The 18,860-nt window shown below is 39.7% G+C and overlaps 1 protein-coding gene across 1 annotated transcript; it reads left to right on the top strand.

Moving 5' to 3' along the window:
* The first annotated feature begins 17,091 nt into the window (after nucleotides 1-17,091).
* LOC141649716 (cytochrome c1-2, heme protein, mitochondrial-like) lies at nucleotides 17,092-18,649 on the top strand. Its single transcript, XM_074458399.1, has 5 exons — nucleotides 17,092-17,172; nucleotides 17,908-17,979; nucleotides 18,146-18,217; nucleotides 18,333-18,449; nucleotides 18,542-18,649. Exons 1-5 carry the CDS (start codon nucleotides 17,092-17,094, stop codon nucleotides 18,647-18,649), a joined length of 450 nt encoding a protein of 149 aa, XP_074314500.1.
* Nucleotides 18,650-18,860: the final 211 nt, after the last annotated feature.

The following is an 18,860-nucleotide window of genomic DNA, read 5'->3' as shown; positions in this document are numbered from 1 at the left end:
ATAAATTATTTATTAAATATATAAAAAGAAGGTTATTATTTTTTAAGGGGGTAAATAAGACAATTTTTTTTCTTTCTAATCCGCTAACCCAATATGCTGGTAGGAGCAGCATATTGTAAAATAGCATATTGGACCCCAATATGTTATTTCAATATGCCATTAACCAAACACTCTAAATAGCATATTCGTAAGTCAAACATGCTAAACTTCTCCAATATGCTGAAATTTGGCCAATATGTCATTTACCAAACAGAGCCATAACTTATTTGGTCAAAAAAGTTACTTAGCAAAAACAAAATCAGGTAGCTGAAACTTTGGTCAAATAAACTACCTGAAGTGTCTTACCAAACAGAGCTTTAATCGCATCATTACAAGTTTGCGTTAGTTAAATACGATTCGGGTCATTCAGCTTAAATTGCTTTTGTCTAGATATAACCATAGACCTGTGAAAAGGGCGGGCGGGTCGGTCGCGGACCGGGTCATGTCAGAATGCGAGTTGGCTCATACGGGACATGGGTTGACTCGCTTAGATCTCTAAAATAACGGGTCATTTTGAGTTTGAGTTATGGATTAAGATTTTCGGGTCTTAATTCTAGAAAAAAAATAGGTCGAATCTGGTCGGATCAAAATCAACAGGTACCTATATGTCCATGATCTAGTAGAACGAGGAAACCTTGATCATAAGAGGCCAAGGAAAACTTGAGCAACACTTGTAAAGACATGATTAGCTTACACTACCAAAAATCATACATGATGACTAATCCAAGTTTTCAAAGTTTCTAAACTCTTCCATTTCCACTTTGGCAAATTATTGATCACATAATTTCATGGTAAACAATATTTGCACGCAGCCACCCTTCACCTGATAGATTTAGGAGAATTTATGTGAAAGGTTTCATTATATTCAGAATTGCATACATATAAAGATTATGAAAGAGCTATATATAGTCAGTATACAAAGACTTGGTATTCTAACCTAGAATTAGCACTAGCCGTAAATTATCTAAGCTAGAAGATTACACTGTGTGAATGTAGATATGACTAATATTTACATGATCATAAGATATTATTCTAAGAGAAAATATAGGAACAATATTCCTAATACACTCCCGCAAGATGGACGGCCATTGGGAAAGTCCAATCTTGACAAGTAGGAGTGGTAGGTTGTCGGAGATACTTCGAGCCACGGTCGATCGATTTTGCATTTTTTTTTTTGGGTAGAACGTGGGGAGCCTTTACCATGGTTGGATAGAGTTTATGATGGCAATATATGGATTTGAGGTAGATAGGTGATGTTGTACGTAAGAGGGGAGGTTAGATGGGGCAGGAGCACAAGGGCTAGGTGGTTGTAGTACAGTGTACCATAAAAATTGTACGATGTGTAGCGATGTAGGGTATAGTTATGAAGTGTTGGCATTAAGTCCAAGGTCGGTAATATTTCGATGCGAAATAATGGACTTTGGCAATCCTTAATTCAAGGAAACATGTTTGTTTGTTTGGTAGAAATTGTGGACGGAATAATTCAATGAGCTAGTATACATGAATAGTGTGTGCATTGAATTTGTGGTATGAACATGTATTCTGCATGTTTGGTTTGTCAAGTTTAGTGGCTGCAAACTTGACTCTAAGGTACGGAGTATTATAAATACCTTGCTCGTTCACTTGGTTTCTGGCAGAGGGAAGGAAACAAAGAGAGCTTACATTGAAATTGTAAGTGTCTCTTTGGTATTATACTTCACCGAATTTGGTGGAGTATAAGGCAGGCCTTACGGTATTGGTAAGGTACTCACACAAATAACAAGGGGTTGTGATTCGGGTAACGGTTCAACCGGTTCAACCGGGTTTGAGTGTGTGAGGCGGCAAGATAATCGGTCTTCTCTTACAATAATTTAGAGGGTTACTCTAGGGGTATAATTGGTGGTGATTTCCAATTATACTGGTGGTCTAGAGGGTACTAGTTTGTATTCCTAAATTATTGTCGGGTCCAAATTCGGTGTGTAATTTGGTACCGGTTACGTTGTACTGGCACTATCTTTATATTGGCACTATTTTATAGTGGATTTGGTCTTTTCGGCTGGTGGGTTTTACCTCCGTCTTGGAGGGTTTTGCCCTGGGTATTGACCCTAAATCTCGTCTCAACTTATTATTAACTTGCGGTTTATTTTACTTTTACATTATATATCGATCGGTGCTTCCGTTGCGTGTGGGAGATTGGAGCTTATTTCCCAACATGAAGAACATGGTTTGTCAATAGCGATGACGAGATTTGAGTGTGTGACAAGAAGCAGAGAAGGGCAAACGTGGTGTCGAGCCACCAGGTGGGTAGAATTTGTAGAAGAATCATATAGGTGGGCAGCCATGGTGAAGTGATATGAGGATTGAAGGATTGAAAGGTGATTTTAGTTTGACCTTACGTGAGTTGGGTTTCACGAAACAGGGCAATTTTTTTTTTTTTTTGGATTGGTACGAGAATTTGGTGGATTTTTTTTTTTTGAGAAAAAGGGAAAAAGAGACAATGATATTTGAGTGTTTGACCGAGCGAGTTGTGGTCAAATTTTTAGGAGTGTCTAGGACAACGATAAAGTTAAAAAGGGTGGTCGTGTGAATGACCAAGTTTGTAAAAGGATGGTCACGTGGATGACCAAAATTGTAAGGGTGGTCATGAGTGACCAAGTAAGGGTGGCCGAATATTTGACCGGATTTGTAAAGGGGTGGTTGCGTGGGCAACCAAAATTGCAAGGAGTTGCCGAGATGACGATAAAGTTTGGTAAAGGGGTGGTCGAGTAATTAACCAAGTTAATAAAGGGGTGGCCACAAGGGCACAAAGTTTGAGAGAGTTGGCCACAAGGGCACGCACAAAGTTTGAGAGCGAGGGGTGATCACAAGGGTGCCAAAGTTTATGAGGGGTGGTCAAGTGGTTGACCGGATTTGGAGGGGTGGCCACTAGGGCACAAAGTTTGAAAGGGGTGCATGGTCATAGGTGACCAAGTTTGCAAAGGGTGGTCGTGGATAGGCAAGATAGGGGTTAGGGGTTGATCGTAAGATCATGTAAGGATAGTTTGATGCAATTCTTGGGGTAGCGGAAGATGGGGTAAGAGTGGTGGGTGGTGGTGGCGAAAGAGAATCAACTCTTAAGGCGTTAACCTTTATCAAGAGCACGAGGCTCTGATACCATGATAGATTTAGGAGAATTATGTGAAAGGTTTCATTATATTCAGAATTGCATACATATAAAGATTATGAAAGAGCTATATATAGTCAGTATACAAAGACTTGGTATTCTAACCTAGAATTAGCACTAGCCGTAAATTATCTAAGCTAGAAGATTACAATGTGTGAATGTAGATATGACTAATATTTACATGATCATAAGATATTATTCTAAGAGAAAATATAGGAACAATATTCCTAATACACTCCCGCAAGATGGACGGCCATTGGGAAAGTCCAATCTTGACAAGTAGGAGTGGTAGGTTGTCGGAGATACTTCGAGCCACGGTCGATCGATTTTGCATTTTTTTTTGGGTAGAACGTGGGGAGCCTTTACCATGGTTGGATAGAGTTTATGATGGCAATATATGGATTTGAGGTAGATAGGTGATGTTGTACGTAAGAGGGGAGGTTAGATGGGGCAGGAGCACAAGGGCTAGGTGGTTGTAGTACGATGTACCATAAAAATTGTACGATGTGTAGCGATGTAGGGTATAGTTATGAAGTGTTGGCATTAAGTCCAAGGTCGGTAATATTTCGATGCGAAATAATGGACTTTGGCAATCCTTAATTCAAGGAAACATGTTTGTTTGTTTGGTAGAAATTATGGACGGAATAATTCAATGAGCTAGTATACATGAATAGTGTGTGCATTGAATTTGTGGTATGAACATGTATTCTGCATGTTTGGTTTGTCAAGTTTAGTGGCTGCAAACTTGACTCTAAGGTACGGAGTATTATAAATACCTTGCTCGTTCACTTGGTTTCTGGCAGAGGGAAGGAAACAAAGAGAGCTTACATTGAAATTGTAAGTGTCTCTTTGGTATTATACTTCACTGGAATTTGGTGGAGTATAAGGCAGGCCTTACGGTATTGGTAAGGTACTCACACAAATAACAAGGGGTTGTGATTCGGGTAACGGTTCAACCGGGTTCAACCGGGTTTGAGTGTGTGAGGCAGTATAACGGGTCTTCTCTTACAATAATTTAGAGGGTTACTCTAGGGGTATAATTGGTGGTGATTTCCAATTATACTGGTGGTCTAGAGGGTACTAGTTTGTATTCCTAAATTATTGTCGGGTCCAAATTCGGTGTGTAATTTGGTACCGGTTACGTTGTACTGGCACTATCTTTATATTGTCACTATTTTATAGTGGATTTGGTCTTTTCGGCTGGTGGGTTTTACCTCCGTCTTGGAGGGTTTTGCCCTGGGTATTGACCCTAAATCTCGTCTCAACTTATTATTAACTTGCGGTTTATTTTACTTTTACATTATATATCGATCGGTGCTTCCGTTGCGTGTGGGAGATTGGAGCTTATTTCCCAACATGAAGAACATGGTTTGTCAATAGCGATGACGAGATTTGAGTGTGTGACAAGAAGCAGAGAAGGGCAAACGTGGTGTCGAGCCACCAGGTGGGTAGAATTTGTAGAAGAATCATATAGGTGGGCAGCCATGGTGAAGTGATATGAGGATTGAAGGATTGAAAGGTGATTTTAGTTTGACCTTACGTGAGTTGGGTTTCACGAAACAGGCAATTTTTTTTTTTTGGATTGGTACGAGAATTTGGTGGATTTTTTTTTTTTGAGAAAAAGGGAAAAAGAGACAATGATATTTGAGTGTTTGACCGAGCGAGTTGTGGTCAAATTTTTAGGAGTGTCTAGGACAACGATAAAGTTAAAAAGGGTGGTCGTGTGAATGACCAAGTTTGTAAAAGGATGGTCACGTGGATGACCAAAATTGTAAGGGTGGTCATGAGTGACCAAGTAAGGGTGGCCGAATATTTGACCGGATTTGTAAAGGGGTGGTTGCGTGGGCAACCAAAATTGCAAGGAGTTGCCGAGATGACGATAAAGTTTGGTAAAGGGGTGGTCGAGTAATTAACCAAGTTAATAAAGGGGTGGCCACAAGGGCACAAAGTTTGAGAGAGTTGGCCACAAGGGCACGCACAAAGTTTGAGAGCGAGGGGTGATCACAAGGGTGCCAAAGTTTATGAGGGGTGGTCAAGTGGTTGACCGGATTTGGAGGGGTGGCCACTAGGGCACAAAGTTTGAAAGGGGTGCATGGTCATAGGTGACCAAGTTTGCAAAGGGTGGTCGTGGATAGGCAAGATAGGGGTTAGGGGTTGATCGTAAGATCATGTAAGGATAGTTTGATGCAATTCTTGGGGTAGCGGAAGATGGGGTAAGAGTGGTGGGTGGTGGTGGCGAAAGAGAATCAACTCTTAAGGCGTTAACCTTTATCAAGAGCACGAGGCTCTGATACCATGATAGATTTAGGAGAATTATGTGAAAGGTTTCATTATATTCAGAATTGCATACATATAAAGATTATGAAAGAGCTATATATAGTCAGTATACAAAGACTTGGTATTCTAACCTAGAATTAGCACTAGCCGTAAATTATCTAAGCTAGAAGATTACACTGTGTGAATGTAGATATGACTAATATTTACATGATCATAAGATATTATTCTAAGAGAAAATATAGGAACAATATTCCTAATACACTCCCGCAAGATGGACGGCCATTGGGAAAGTCCAATCTTGACAAGTAGGAGTGGTAGGTTGTCGGAGATACTTCGAGCCACGGTCGATCGATTTTGCATTTTTTTTTTTGGGTAGAACGTGGGGAGCCTTTACCATGGTTGGATAGAGTTTATGATGGCAATATATGGATTTGAGGTAGATAGGTGATGTTGTACGTAAGAGGGGAGGTTAGATGGGACAGGAGCACAAGGGCTAGGTGGTTGTAGTACAGTGTACCATAAAAATTGTACGATGTGTAGCGATGTAGGGTATAGTTATGAAGTGTTGGCATTAAGTCCAAGGTCGGTAATATTTCGATGCGAAATAATGGACTTTGGCAATCCTTAATTCAAGGAAACATGTTTGTTTGTTTGGTAGAAATTGTGGACGGAATAATTCAATGAGCTAGTATACATGAATAGTGTGTGCATTGAATTTGTGGTATGAACATGTATTCTGCATGTTTGGTTTGTCAAGTTTAGTGGCTGCAAACTTGACTCTAAGGTACGGAGTATTATAAATACCTTGCTCGTTCACTTGGTTTCTGGCAGAGGGAAGGAAACAAAGAGAGCTTACATTGAAATTGTAAGTGTCTCTTTGGTATTATACTTCACTGGAATTTGGTGGAGTATAAGGCAGGCCTTACGGTATTGGTAAGGTACTCACACAAATAACAAGGGGTTGTGATTCGGGTAACGGTTCAACCGGGTTCAACCGGGTTTGAGTGTGTGAGGCAGTATAACGGGTCTTCTCTTACAATAATTTAGAGGGTTACTCTAGGGGTATAATTGGTGGTGATTTCCAATTATACTGGTGGTCTAGAGGGTACTAGTTTGTATTCCTAAATTATTGTCGGGTCCAAATTCGGTGTGTAATTTGGTACCGGTTACGTTGTACTGGCACTATCTTTATATTGGCACTATTTTATAGTGGATTTGGTCTTTTCGGCTGGTGGGTTTTACCTCCGTCTTGGAGGGTTTTGCCCTGGGTATTGACCCTAAATCTCGTCTCAACTTATTATTAACTTGCGGTTTATTTTACTTTTACATTATATATCGATCGGTGCTTCCGTTGCGTGTGGGAGATTGGAGCTTATTTCCCAACATGAAGAACATGGTTTGTCAATAGCGATGACGAGATTTGAGTGTGTGACAAGAAGCAGAGAAGGGCAAACGTGGTGTCGAGCCACCAGGTGGGTAGAATTTGTAGAAGAATCATATAGGTGGGCAGCCATGGTGAAGTGATATGAGGATTGTGAAGGGTAATATCCGTATAAAACCCATAAATTGAAGGATTATAACGCAAATTTTATACGTGATTAATAGTCATAAACGAAAAACATAATGAAACGATAAAGATTAAGCAATAACCTCCGGTCCTAGTGCAATTCGGCAATGAGAGATCAAAGTAGATCTCCTCCTAATTGTTGCACCCAAGATTGTCCGAGAAATGCCCTTGTGCTAGAATGAATCCCCTAATTGGCTTGCAATATTGAGAGGATTGTTTTGTGAGTTTTCGTTGGATGTGAGATCCGAATTTTTGAGAGGCACTTTTCTCAAAACCCTAGTTTTCATACAAATGAAAATGCTTAGGTTAACCAAAGAGGAGATGGCTCCTTTTGTTTATGTTTGGCTCGGCCAAACCGAGTGAGAGGGGAGCTCATGGGCTTTTTCATTTCCTCTTCATATAAACTCGTGGTCCGAATCCAAATTACTAAATGTATATGACACGGTCTAATTATAAATCGTCATCGGTTATCGGTTATTAAAGCATCAACTAATAAGACGGATTAGTTGAATTATTAATACGTGTCCGACAAAGACAATATTGTATAATTATATTTATTCAATATACATTAATCAAATATAAATCGTTTATATTCAATTTTACGAATTAACTGCTTAATTCGCTTTAGCCATTATTATTTAATCCGTATTAAATAAAATATCTCAACATCACATTTTTGACTAATTACTAGTCAAATAACTCGGACTAACCGGTTAGTCAAATTTGGCATCTACATGACTGTATTTTCATACCGTCACATCTCTCAAACGTATCCTATAGGTGTGACTTTTAGGGACCAGTTGATCACCGCCATCTGTATGACAATAACGTCAAACTTATCTAGCAAGCCAACCGTTATTGATAAACGTGGACCAACTGATTATGATACAAAAGTATACCCTTTGATCCTTTTAGAGATTTATAAGTTCTTGCACTAACTGTAAAGGACACCAGCCCCAACAAGCTCCCACTTGTCCGTACAAGTGTATGTGCAATGACGTTATCCGCACTAACTGGAGGACACCACCTCCAACAAACTCCCACTTGTCCGTACAAGTGTATGTGCGATAACCGATTCTCATATTCATTTAAAATTTCTCCCACTCAATGTAAAACAATTTGCAGATCCGAATTCGCAAAGGTCGTATTTTACAATCGATCTGTATCTAGAGTGGTTTCCCCGACTAGAGAGTAACTTAACTGATAAAACGAATCCGTATCCGAGCATGGCCATGCATTTCGATTCTGACTCCTCGAGTGGCCTTGAGAAATGTCGAGTACCTGATAAAGGCTGAATATCTCCTTCAACTCGAACTCCTTCCGATCTAAGCACAAAGATGAAATGACCCGAAAACAATCTACTTGGCCCCCTGTTACGGATGACCGTGAGAAAGAAACCAAAGTCACCCAAAATCCGCCTTAGTCTCAAGAGACAATCGATAGTCAAAAGAATCGACTCTTAGGATCACCATGGAGGTCCTATCCACGACCTGGCACCGAATGTTGTAAAACATTTAGGACTCCACGTCGATGTCACAATTGTGTCCTACGAGATATCCGTATAAATCGCCTCTCGTGATTGGTCACCAACCTTGTTGACTTATGGCTTGTTGAACCCACCATCAACCAACGTCACAAAATAATTACCTTGAGTTATCAGCTCACGTGGGCAATTAAGGACCAAAAATATTATGTTTGTTCAGTTCACTTTGTGGTGTTCAAATTTGTCGTACAAAACCACATGAAAAACAAAATATTTATAAAATATCAAAACGATGATGTCGTATAGAGTACAAAAGAGGATGAATCTAATCCATAAAAGAGTACTACAACTTAGGAACACGTTTAATTCCCATGGAATTAACGTGCCCTTCATGCTTATCTTGTCGTAATGGTTTAGTGAGAGGATCTGCTATGTTATCATCTGTAGCAATCTTTTCTATCACTACTTCCTTTTGCTCCACGTAATCCCGGATTAGATGAGCTTTCCGTTGTACATGTCTAGACTTGTTGCTAGACTTTGGCTCCTTAGCTTGGAAGATGGCACCTCTATTGTCGCAATAGATGGTGATCGGGTCATTCGAACTAGGCACTACAGATAGTCCATGTAAGAATTGACGCATCCATATCGCTTCCTTTGTAGCTTCATACGCGGCATAGTACTCGGACTCGGTCGTAGAATCTGCTTTGTAATAGTTTGTTTGGAACTCTTCCACCGATCGCAGCGCCATTAAGAGTAAAAACGAATCCAGACTGAGATTTCGAGTCATCACGATCCGTTTGGAAGCTAGCATCTGCGTAACCGATTGCGCATAGCTTTTGATCGCCTCCATAAGTCAATGCCCAATCTTTAGTCCTCCGTAGGTACTTAAGAATGTTCTTGACAGCCATCCAATGTGATTCACCTGGATGCTGTTGGAATCGACTTGTCATACTCAATGCATATGCCACGTCCGGACGTGTGCATATCATGGCATACATGATTGATCCTATAGCCGAGGCATAAGGAATCCGTGTCATGCGCTCTTTCTCTTCCGGTGTCTCTGGTGCCTGAGACTTGCTCAAATGCACCCCTGGAGCCATGGGAAGAAACCCCTTCTTGGAGTTAGTCATGCTGAATCTCTCTAGGACTTTGTCTATGTAAGACTCCCGATCGAGAGATAGCATCCGTCGTGATCTATCTCGATAGATACGGATGCCTAGAATTCTTTGTGCCTCTCCCAGATCTTTCATCTGGAAATGGTTTTTCAACCATACTTTCACCGAAGTTAAGAGAGGTATGTCATTCCCAATCAGGAGTATGTCATCGACATACAATATTAGGAAGACAATCTTGCTCCCACTCGACTTGATATAAAGACATGGTTCCTCGACCGATCGAGTAAATCCATTTTCTTTAATCACTTGGTCGAAGCGATGATTCCAACTCCGAGATGCTTGCTTAAGTCCATAAATGGAACGCTTAAGTTTGCACACTTTCTTAGGATGTAAAGGATCGATGAAACCTTCGGGTTGTACCATGTACAACTCTTCCTCCAAAAAGCCGTTTAAGAAGGCGGTTTTCACATCCATTTGCCAAATTTCATAGTCATGAAAAGCGGCAATCGCTAAGATAATCCGAATGGAACGCAACATGACTACGGGTGCAAAAATTTCATCGTAGTGCAAACCTGGCACTTGGGTGAAACCTTTAGCAACTAGTCGTGCTTTATAGATATCTTGTTGACCTTCCACAGAATGCTTTATCTTGTAAAGCCATTTGCATTGAAGGGGACGAACCTTAGCAGGTAAGTCAACAAGATCTCATACGTTGTTCTCATACATAGAGTCCATCTCGGATTGCATGGCCTCAAGCCATAGCTTTGAGTCGGAACTAGTCATGGCACCTTTATAGGTTGCGGGTTCACTACTCGTTAGGAGTAGAACGTCATCTATGTCATGTTCCTCGACCATACCAATGTATCTGTCTGGAGGAATAGAGACTCTGCCCGACCTCCTAGGTTCCTCAGGAATATTCACCGCAGCCGGGATTGAAGGAATTGGTTCCTCCAATGGTTGCTCGGTATTTGGTTCTGGAATCTCCGACAGGTCGAAGGTTCTATCACTCTTTGCATTCTCGAGGAATTCCTTCTCTAAGAATGTCGCACTAGCCGCAACAAAAACACGTTGTTCGGTTGGCGAATAGAAGTAATGACCAAGTGTTCCTTTAGGATAACCTATAAAGTATGTCTTGACCGATCGCGGGCCGAGCTTATCCTCGTGTCTCCACTTGACATAAGCCTCGCAGCCCCAAACCCGTATAAAGGACAAGTTAGGGACCGTTCCCTTCCATAGTTCATATGGAGTCTTGTCAACAGCTTTAGACGGACTTCGGTTAAGTATTAGAGCAGCGATGAAAGAGCATAACCCCACAATGAGTCAGGCAACACGGTGTGACTCATCATGGATCGAACCATACCAAGTAGTGTTCGATTTCTCCGTTCGACACACCATTCAAATTGAGGTGTTCCAGTGGAGTTAATCGTAAGGCAATCCCACAGTCCTTAAGGTGTTGATCAAACTCGTGAGAAAGATACTCGCCACCACGATCTGAACGTAGGGTTTTAATCTTTCTACCAAGTAGGTTCTGGACCCTATTTTGGTATTCTTTGAATTTTTCAAAGGATTCACTTTTGTGCTTCATTAAGTAGACATAGCCATATCTACTTAAATCGTCCGTGAAAGTGATGAAATACCTATAGCCTTCTCGTGCGGTGATTGACATAGGACCACATACATCCGTGTGTATGAGTCCTAATAGGTCAGCAGCGCGCATTCCAACACCTTTGAAGGAAATCCGAGTCATCTTACCGATGAGACATGATTCACACGTGCCAAATGATTGAAAATCAAAGGCCGAGATAGCTCCATTTTTTATGAGCTGTTTAACGCGTTTCTCATTAATGTGTCCCATACGGCAGTGCCATAGATACGTTTGATCTTTGTCACCAACCTTTAACTTTTTATTCATTACGTGTAATATTTCGGTCGTCTGATCTAAAACATAAATTCCGTTCATGGAGACTGCCTTGCCATAAATCATATTGTGTAAAGAGAAAATGCAACTATTATTCTCTATTACAAATGAAAAACCAAGTTTGTCAAGTGCAGAAACTGAAATAATGTTTTTCGAAAGACTGGGTACATAATAGCAGTTATATAAAAATAACTCAAATCCGCTAGGAAGCTGGATCACGTATGTTCCCCTTGAGACGGCAGCCACTCGTGCTCCATTCCCAACACGCAGGTCCACCTCACCCTTTACGAGGGGTTCGATGTTTCGGAGCCCCTGCACATGATTACACAGATGAGAACCACAACCAGTATCAAGTACCCAAGTTCCGTAACTTGCGTGGTTAATCTCAATCATATGAATAAAAGTAGAAGAAGAAGAAGACATACCAACAGGTTTAACACGATCTGCCTTTAAGTCCTCATGATAAACAGGACATGTACGCCTCCAATGCCCAGTCTTGTGGCAATGATGGCATTCCATGTTTTCATTCTTGCTCTTTGTCGTGCCCGATGAGGTGCTCGACTCACCAGGCCCACTCTTACCTGAACCCGACTTCTTGAACTTCGGTTTACCTACTGCTAGGTTTGCCTGAGCTTTGCCCTTACCTTTCCCCTTGTTTGTCACAACGAGAACATCCTGTTTCAAGCTCCCACTGAACTTCATGTCCTTCTCGGTCTGTACGAGAAGGGAGTGCAGTTCATGGGGACTTTTCTTCAAATCATTTATATAGTAATTCGCTCTAAATTGCGAAAAACCATCGTGGAGTGAGTGAAGCATGCGGTCGATCACAATGTTCTCGCTGATCTTACAATCAAAGGTCTCCAACTTCTCGACATTCTCAATCATGCTGAGAATGTGTGGGCTAACTGGTTGGCCCTTCTGGAGTCTCGCATCAAAGAAGCGAGTGGTATGCTCATAGGTCACGATTCTCGGTGCTTTCGAGAATTCCTTGGTGAGCGTGGTGAAAATCTTGTTCGCACCATGGGCTATGAAGCGTTACTGCAAATTGGGTTCCATTGCAAAAATGAGTACGTTTTTAATCGCACCCGCTTCCATACAGAAATCGTTAAACTTGGTGATTTCAGCAGCTCTAGCCGTGGGACCTGGGTTTGCCGGGATGGGCTCTAATAGATATTTGAGCTTCCGTCGGCGCCAGCGGCAAAGATTCCGTAATGCCGCCTCCCGATCCGCGAAGTTTGATCCATCATTCTTCGATCGAGTAGACCGATTCATCCGATTCATGAAGATCCGAAGCCAGGACTCACGGTCCAATGTGGCACTTGGCATTGGGTTGTCTGAAGAACCAGCCATTTGTTTTTAGCAGTTTAAAAGTTCGTGATCTACACTAAAAAGAAAGAAAAACAAAAACGAAATAAGCAACTCATCGAGGTGATTTAAGTCTATTTAAAAATTCATTTTAACGTGTAGACTCGTGCACTTGCATAATTGATCTCCCTCAAGAATGATACAAGTGATCCCAAGACTCAATTTCTGTAAATTGATAAGCCAACTGTTTAGCTAATTCTTCCGTAAGAACTCTTGGTCGATAGATTTCCGTAAATCCTATCTATAGTCCACCATAGTCACAGGATCGTACGAGTGGCCATAGTGTTGAGATAAAATAGGTCAATCGGTTCCAACTTACCCGACGTAGAAGGGGTCATATTATGCCTACCGACGAAGAAGGGACTCATTGGAGTTTGACCTATAAAGACTATTCTCAATTTTTGTTTATACGAGGAAGATCCCATCAACCTAATTATAATTCATATTAAGTGAACGAATAACTAGCGTCTGCGTGAATGAATTAATTTAGGTGATGGCTTAAAATCATGTGACATAAGAATGTCAAAGAAAACTAACGCGTGACCTCTACTTGAGTCAGTTTTCATGCAAATATTAGGTGGTTTGGTTTTTAGGCGGAATATGATGCATACTATCATTACGATAAAATAAATAAATGAATGCAATACGTAAATAAAAATTCCTAGTGTGGCCTATCCTAGTAAAAAAAAAATATAAAACAACTTTGGAATCCACCGTTGGACCCGAGAAGCTTGTCTTGATGTTCCATCTTGATTCAAGTAGCGGGAGTGAGCATCCGGTCTCCGTCTTTAGTCTTCTCAAAATTACAATTAAAATTTACAAAATATAAACCTATTTACATTCTAAATAAAAACTGTAATTAAAAGAAATAAAAGGAGATACGAGATCTCAAAATACAACCAAGACCGTGTTCCATCATTACGGTAACACGTTCTACTAAGGCCACGCTAAGTTACAACCGTTTGCAAAATAAAATAAATACGTAATTAAAAGCATTCAAAATAATTAAAAACGATAAATAAAATGCATCAACTAAATTAAATTTATTCGTGACATAATTCCGTAATTATGTTAAATTATCCAAACCACCTTTTAATAATTAAAATTATGTGACAAAACCGCTTCATCAACTTAATTTTAATTCATGATAATCCGTTACTTTAAATCGTTTTAAAGTAATTTAATTTTGCGTGGGTGAACCGTTTCACTATCAAGCGAGAGCATAAATCCGTTTTATGCAAAATTGGCCGAAAAAAAAAAAACAAACAATTTTTTTTTTTCTTCTGCACTGCTGTACGTGAACAGTACCAGAAAGGAATTTTTTTTTTTTTTTTTTTTTTTTTTTAAATGCTGCTGAACCGTTAGCAACAAAAAAAGAACAAAAAAAAAAATTAAATTGCTCAAACCGTGAGCAACAACAAACAATGCCGAAACGATTTGACAAAACTCAATTGCAATTTTAATCTAATCCGTATAGAATCCAAACTACAATTGACATGATCTTCACATATTGTTGTAATTATCGTTTAAAACAACAATTCGCAAAGAACAAAACGAAAACAAAACAAAACAAAAGATCGACAAAGCAACCGTGTAAACTAGACACGGTTCCCAAAGCAAAACAGGCCGCGGCACATAAAAAAAAATGCCGAGACCAACATGCCACACGGTTTATCAAAAATTTATACAAAAATTATCGATTTGATAAAAACCAATTGCGATATCACCTAATCCGTATAGAAATGAATTTGCAATTGATAGATCTTTAACATATTACAATGAATATCGATTACAAAATAATATGCAAAGATCAAAATCGAGAGAAAAAAAAAAACAAAAGGCACGGAAATCAAAAAGGCCGTGTAATACATGACACGGTTTTAAAAAAAAAACAACAACCGTGCAAAAAAAAATTCCAGCCGTGTGGATTTTTTTCCAACAAAAATTAATCGATCCATTTCGTTTGATGAAAATCACATAGAAAAATTTACGTGGCCTCGCTCTGATACCACTTGAAGGGTAATATCCGTATAAAACCCATAAATTGAAGGATTATAACGCAAATTTTATACGTGATTAATAGTCATAAACGAAAAACATAATGAAACGATAAAGATTAAGCAATAACCTCCGGTCCTAGTGCAATTCGGCAATGAGAGATCAAAGTAGATCTCCTCCTAATTGTTGCACCCAAGATTGTCCGAGAAATGCCCTTGTGCTAGAATGAATCCCCTAATTGGCTTGCAATATTGAGAGGATTGTTTTGTGAGTTTTCGTTGGATGTGAGATCCGAATTTTTGAGAGGCACTTTTCTCAAAACCCTAGTTTTCATACAAATGAAAATGCTTAGGTTAACCAAAGAGGAGATGGCTCCTTTTGTTTATGTTTGGCTCGGCCAAACCGAGTGAGAGGGGAGCTCATGGGCTTTTTCATTTCCTCTTCATATAAACTCGTGGTCCGAATCCAAATTACTAAATGTATATGACACGGTCTAATTATAAATTGTCATCGGTTATCGGTTATTAAAGCATCAACTAATAAGACGGATTAGTTGAATTATTAATACGTGTCCGACAAAGACAATATTGTATAATTATATTTATTCAATATACATTAATCAAATATAAATCGTTTATATTCAATTTTACGAATTAACTGCTTAATTCGCTTTAGCCATTATTATTTAATCCGTATTAAATAAAATATCTCAACATCACATTTTTGACTAATTAATAGTCAAATAACTCAGACTAACTGGTTAGTCAAATTTGGCATCTACATGACTGTATTTTCATACCGTCACATCTCTCAAACGTATCCTATAGGTGTGACTTTTAGGGACCAGTTGATCACCGCCATCTGTATGACAATAACGTCAAACTTATCTAGCAAGCCAACCGTTATTGATAAACGTGGACCAACTGATTATGATACAAAAGTATACCCTTTGATCCTTTTAGAGATTTATAAGTTCTTGCACTAACTGTAAAGGACACCAGCCCCAACAGATTGAAGGATTGAAAGGTGATTTTAGTTTGACCTTACGTGAGTTGGGTTTCACGAAACAAGCAATTTTTTTTTTGGATTGGTACGAGAATTTGGTGGATTTTTTTTTTTGAGAAAAAGGAAAAAAGAGACAATGATATTTGAGTGTTTGACCGAGCGAGTTGTGGTCAAATTTTTAGGAGTGTCTAGGACAACGATAAAGTTAAAAAGGGTGGTCGTGTGAATGACCAAGTTTGTAAAAGGATTGTCACGTGGATGACCAAAATTGTAAGGGTGGTCATGAGTGACCAAGTAAGGGTGGCCGAATATTTGACCGGATTTGTAAAGGGGTGGTTGCGTGGGCAACCAAAATTGCAAGGAGTTGCCGAGATGACGATAAAGTTTGGTAAAGGGGTGGTCGAGTAATTAACCAAGTTAATAAAGGGGTGGCCACAAGGGCACAAAGTTTGAGAGAGTTGGCCACAAGGGCACGCACAAAGTTTGAGAGCGAGGGGTGATCACAAGGGTGCCAAAGTTTATGAGGGGTGGTCAAGTGGTTGACCGGATTTGGAGGGGTGGCCACTAGGGCACAAAGTTTGAAAGGGGTGCATGGTCATAGGTGACCAAGTTTGCAAAGGGTGGTCGTGGATAGGCAAGATAGGGGTTAGGGGTTGATCGTAAGATCATGTAAGGATAGTTTGATGCAATTCTTGGGGTAGCGGAAGATGGGGTAAGAGTGGTGGGTGGTGGTGGCGAAAGAGAATCAACTCTTAAGGCGTTAACCTTTATCAAGAGCACGAGGCTCTGATACCATGATAGATTTAGGAGAATTATGTGAAAGGTTTCATTATATTCAGAATTGCATACATACAAAGATTATCAAAGAGCTATATATAGTCAGTATACAAAGACTTGGTATTCTAACCTAGAATTAGCACTAGCCGTAAATTACCTAAGCTAGAAGATTACAATGTGTGAATGTAGATATGACTAATATTTACATGATCATAAGATATTATTCTAAGAGAGAATATAGGAACAATATTCCTAATATCACCAACTGTTTTTCTACTCTATTTTTTACTCTATTTTCTTAGTGTAGTTAGGTTACAAAGGTAATTTCATTGTAGTGTTATCATATATTTATATACCATAATTTTGCAATTTAACTTTTGTTATGTTTAAGGAATTTGTAAAACAATGAACCGGGTTATTTCTGAGTTTTGGTTGATTGTGAGCTGTAAATCCAAGCAACTTCTAAGAGCAAATGCAAGTTCAAAGGTACATAACTTACAATACCTAACTTTATGCAGATGTCAACTATCTCAGATGCGTAGTTGGTAAGGTCATGAGAGGTGGTGCTCATAACTTGAGTTCAAATACCCATCAACACTTAGATCAATTGGCAAAGGGTTTTCTAGGTTAACCAGAGGTCTTGTGTTCGAGCCCTGGGAATGCATAGCAGTGTTAAAACTCATGAGAGAGAGCTTTACCGCCTTAGTGGTCCTTCCCGGCTCGAATCCGGACTAAACCGGATGGTCTACCCCAAAAAAAAAAAAATTAAGTAACTCTTGTGCAAATAATTGGCACATGGTCTTTGATGGTCTAATGTTTTAAGTATGAGTACCAAGGATTTTAACTTTAGAATACCACCAAGGTACTAATGTTTTAAGTTAGTAACAACAATTTGTGGTAACCTTTTTTCTCTTGTACTAGTTCACTCAAGAAAGTCCAAAACTCGGATAAAAGCAAGCTAATGATGCATTCGGGTTCACCAACATACGACCATTCAAGGCGGTCGCTCTCCTTGGTGCAGGCGTCACAGGCCTTGTTAGCTTTGCTACAGTTGCCTCTGCTGACGAGGCAGAGAATGGGCTGCATAGTCCCGGCTACCCTTGGCTCCACAAAGGCCTCCTTAGCTCCTACGATCATGCCTCGTAAGTATCTATTTTATCATGTTACATAGTCTCTGCAGCTAGAAACTCACTAAGTTAATTTGGAATCGTAATTGTGTAGTATCAAAATGAGCAGGCTGCTCGGTTTGCCAATGGAGGCGCGTACCTTCCTGATCTTAGCCTGTTCACCAAGGTCATCTACTTATTATTCCTTACTACACACTCTCATCGACTGACTAGTTAGTCTCGTGTTAGACTATTGTTAAACATAGTCTCGTCATTAATATATTAGTTTACCGGAAATTAAATGAGTCCGTTTTAGGCACATCAAAAGTCTCATTATGATGGTGATTTTGCAGGCAAGGCATAATGGTCAGAACTATGTTTTCTCCCTTCTGACTGGCTACCGCGATCCTCCTGCTGGTGTGTCGGTAATATTATTTGGCCTGGTTTAAGGCATTTGCTGAATTATCACTGAGAAACAATACAGAATTATCATTCATTATGTAACTTAACTTCCATGAAATGTTTGGTTGGACGAGAAAGATAAGGGAGGAGTTACACTACAACCCGTACTTTCCTGGTGGAGCAATTGCAATGCCGAAAATGCTCAGTGATGGTGCAGTCGAGTATGAAGACGGCACACCAGCAACTGAAAGTCAGGTAATATAAGTATCATCATTAAAACAATCAAACTTTGCTTCAAAGTTGCAGTTCAAGGTTTATTATACTTCGAATTCGACATTTGCGTGTAGATGGCGAAATATGTCGTCACATTTTTTACATGGGCTGCTGAGCCTGAGATGGAAGAGCGCAAATTAGCAAGTCTACCTTACATATCCCTTACATTGAAATTTTTATGATTCGTAAAATTTTATACCTTTAGGTCGTTCAAACACAAAACCCATACCAATTAGTGTTTGTTTCACAAATTTGGGAGTTTCATACTGTTAAGGGATTGATTATTACGAACAATAAGTTTGACAAACAAATACAGACCGAATCGACTCTTGCTTTCCTAATAGAATAATTCGACCCTTATTCTTGTGCCTGGGTTATACCGAATTTTTCTAC

Source organism: Silene latifolia, chromosome 3 (assembly GCF_048544455.1).
Source record: "Silene latifolia isolate original U9 population chromosome 3, ASM4854445v1, whole genome shotgun sequence".
Classification (NCBI taxonomy): Eukaryota; Viridiplantae; Streptophyta; class Magnoliopsida; order Caryophyllales; family Caryophyllaceae; genus Silene; species Silene latifolia.
The sequence above is the reverse complement of the archived record's forward strand: the minus strand, read 5'-3'. Positions and strand labels throughout refer to the sequence as shown.

Coding starts and splice junctions, on each gene's coding strand:
- LOC141649716 (XM_074458399.1), top strand. CDS start 17,092: ATGAACCGGGTTATTTCTGAGTTTTGGTTGATTGTGAGCTGTAAATCC. Junction 18,218..18,332: donor ATCCTCCTGCTGGTGTGTCG/GTAATATTATTT, acceptor TGGACGAGAAAG/ATAAGGGAGGAGTTACACTA. Junction 18,450..18,541: donor CACCAGCAACTGAAAGTCAG/GTAATATAAGTA, acceptor ATTTGCGTGTAG/ATGGCGAAATATGTCGTCAC.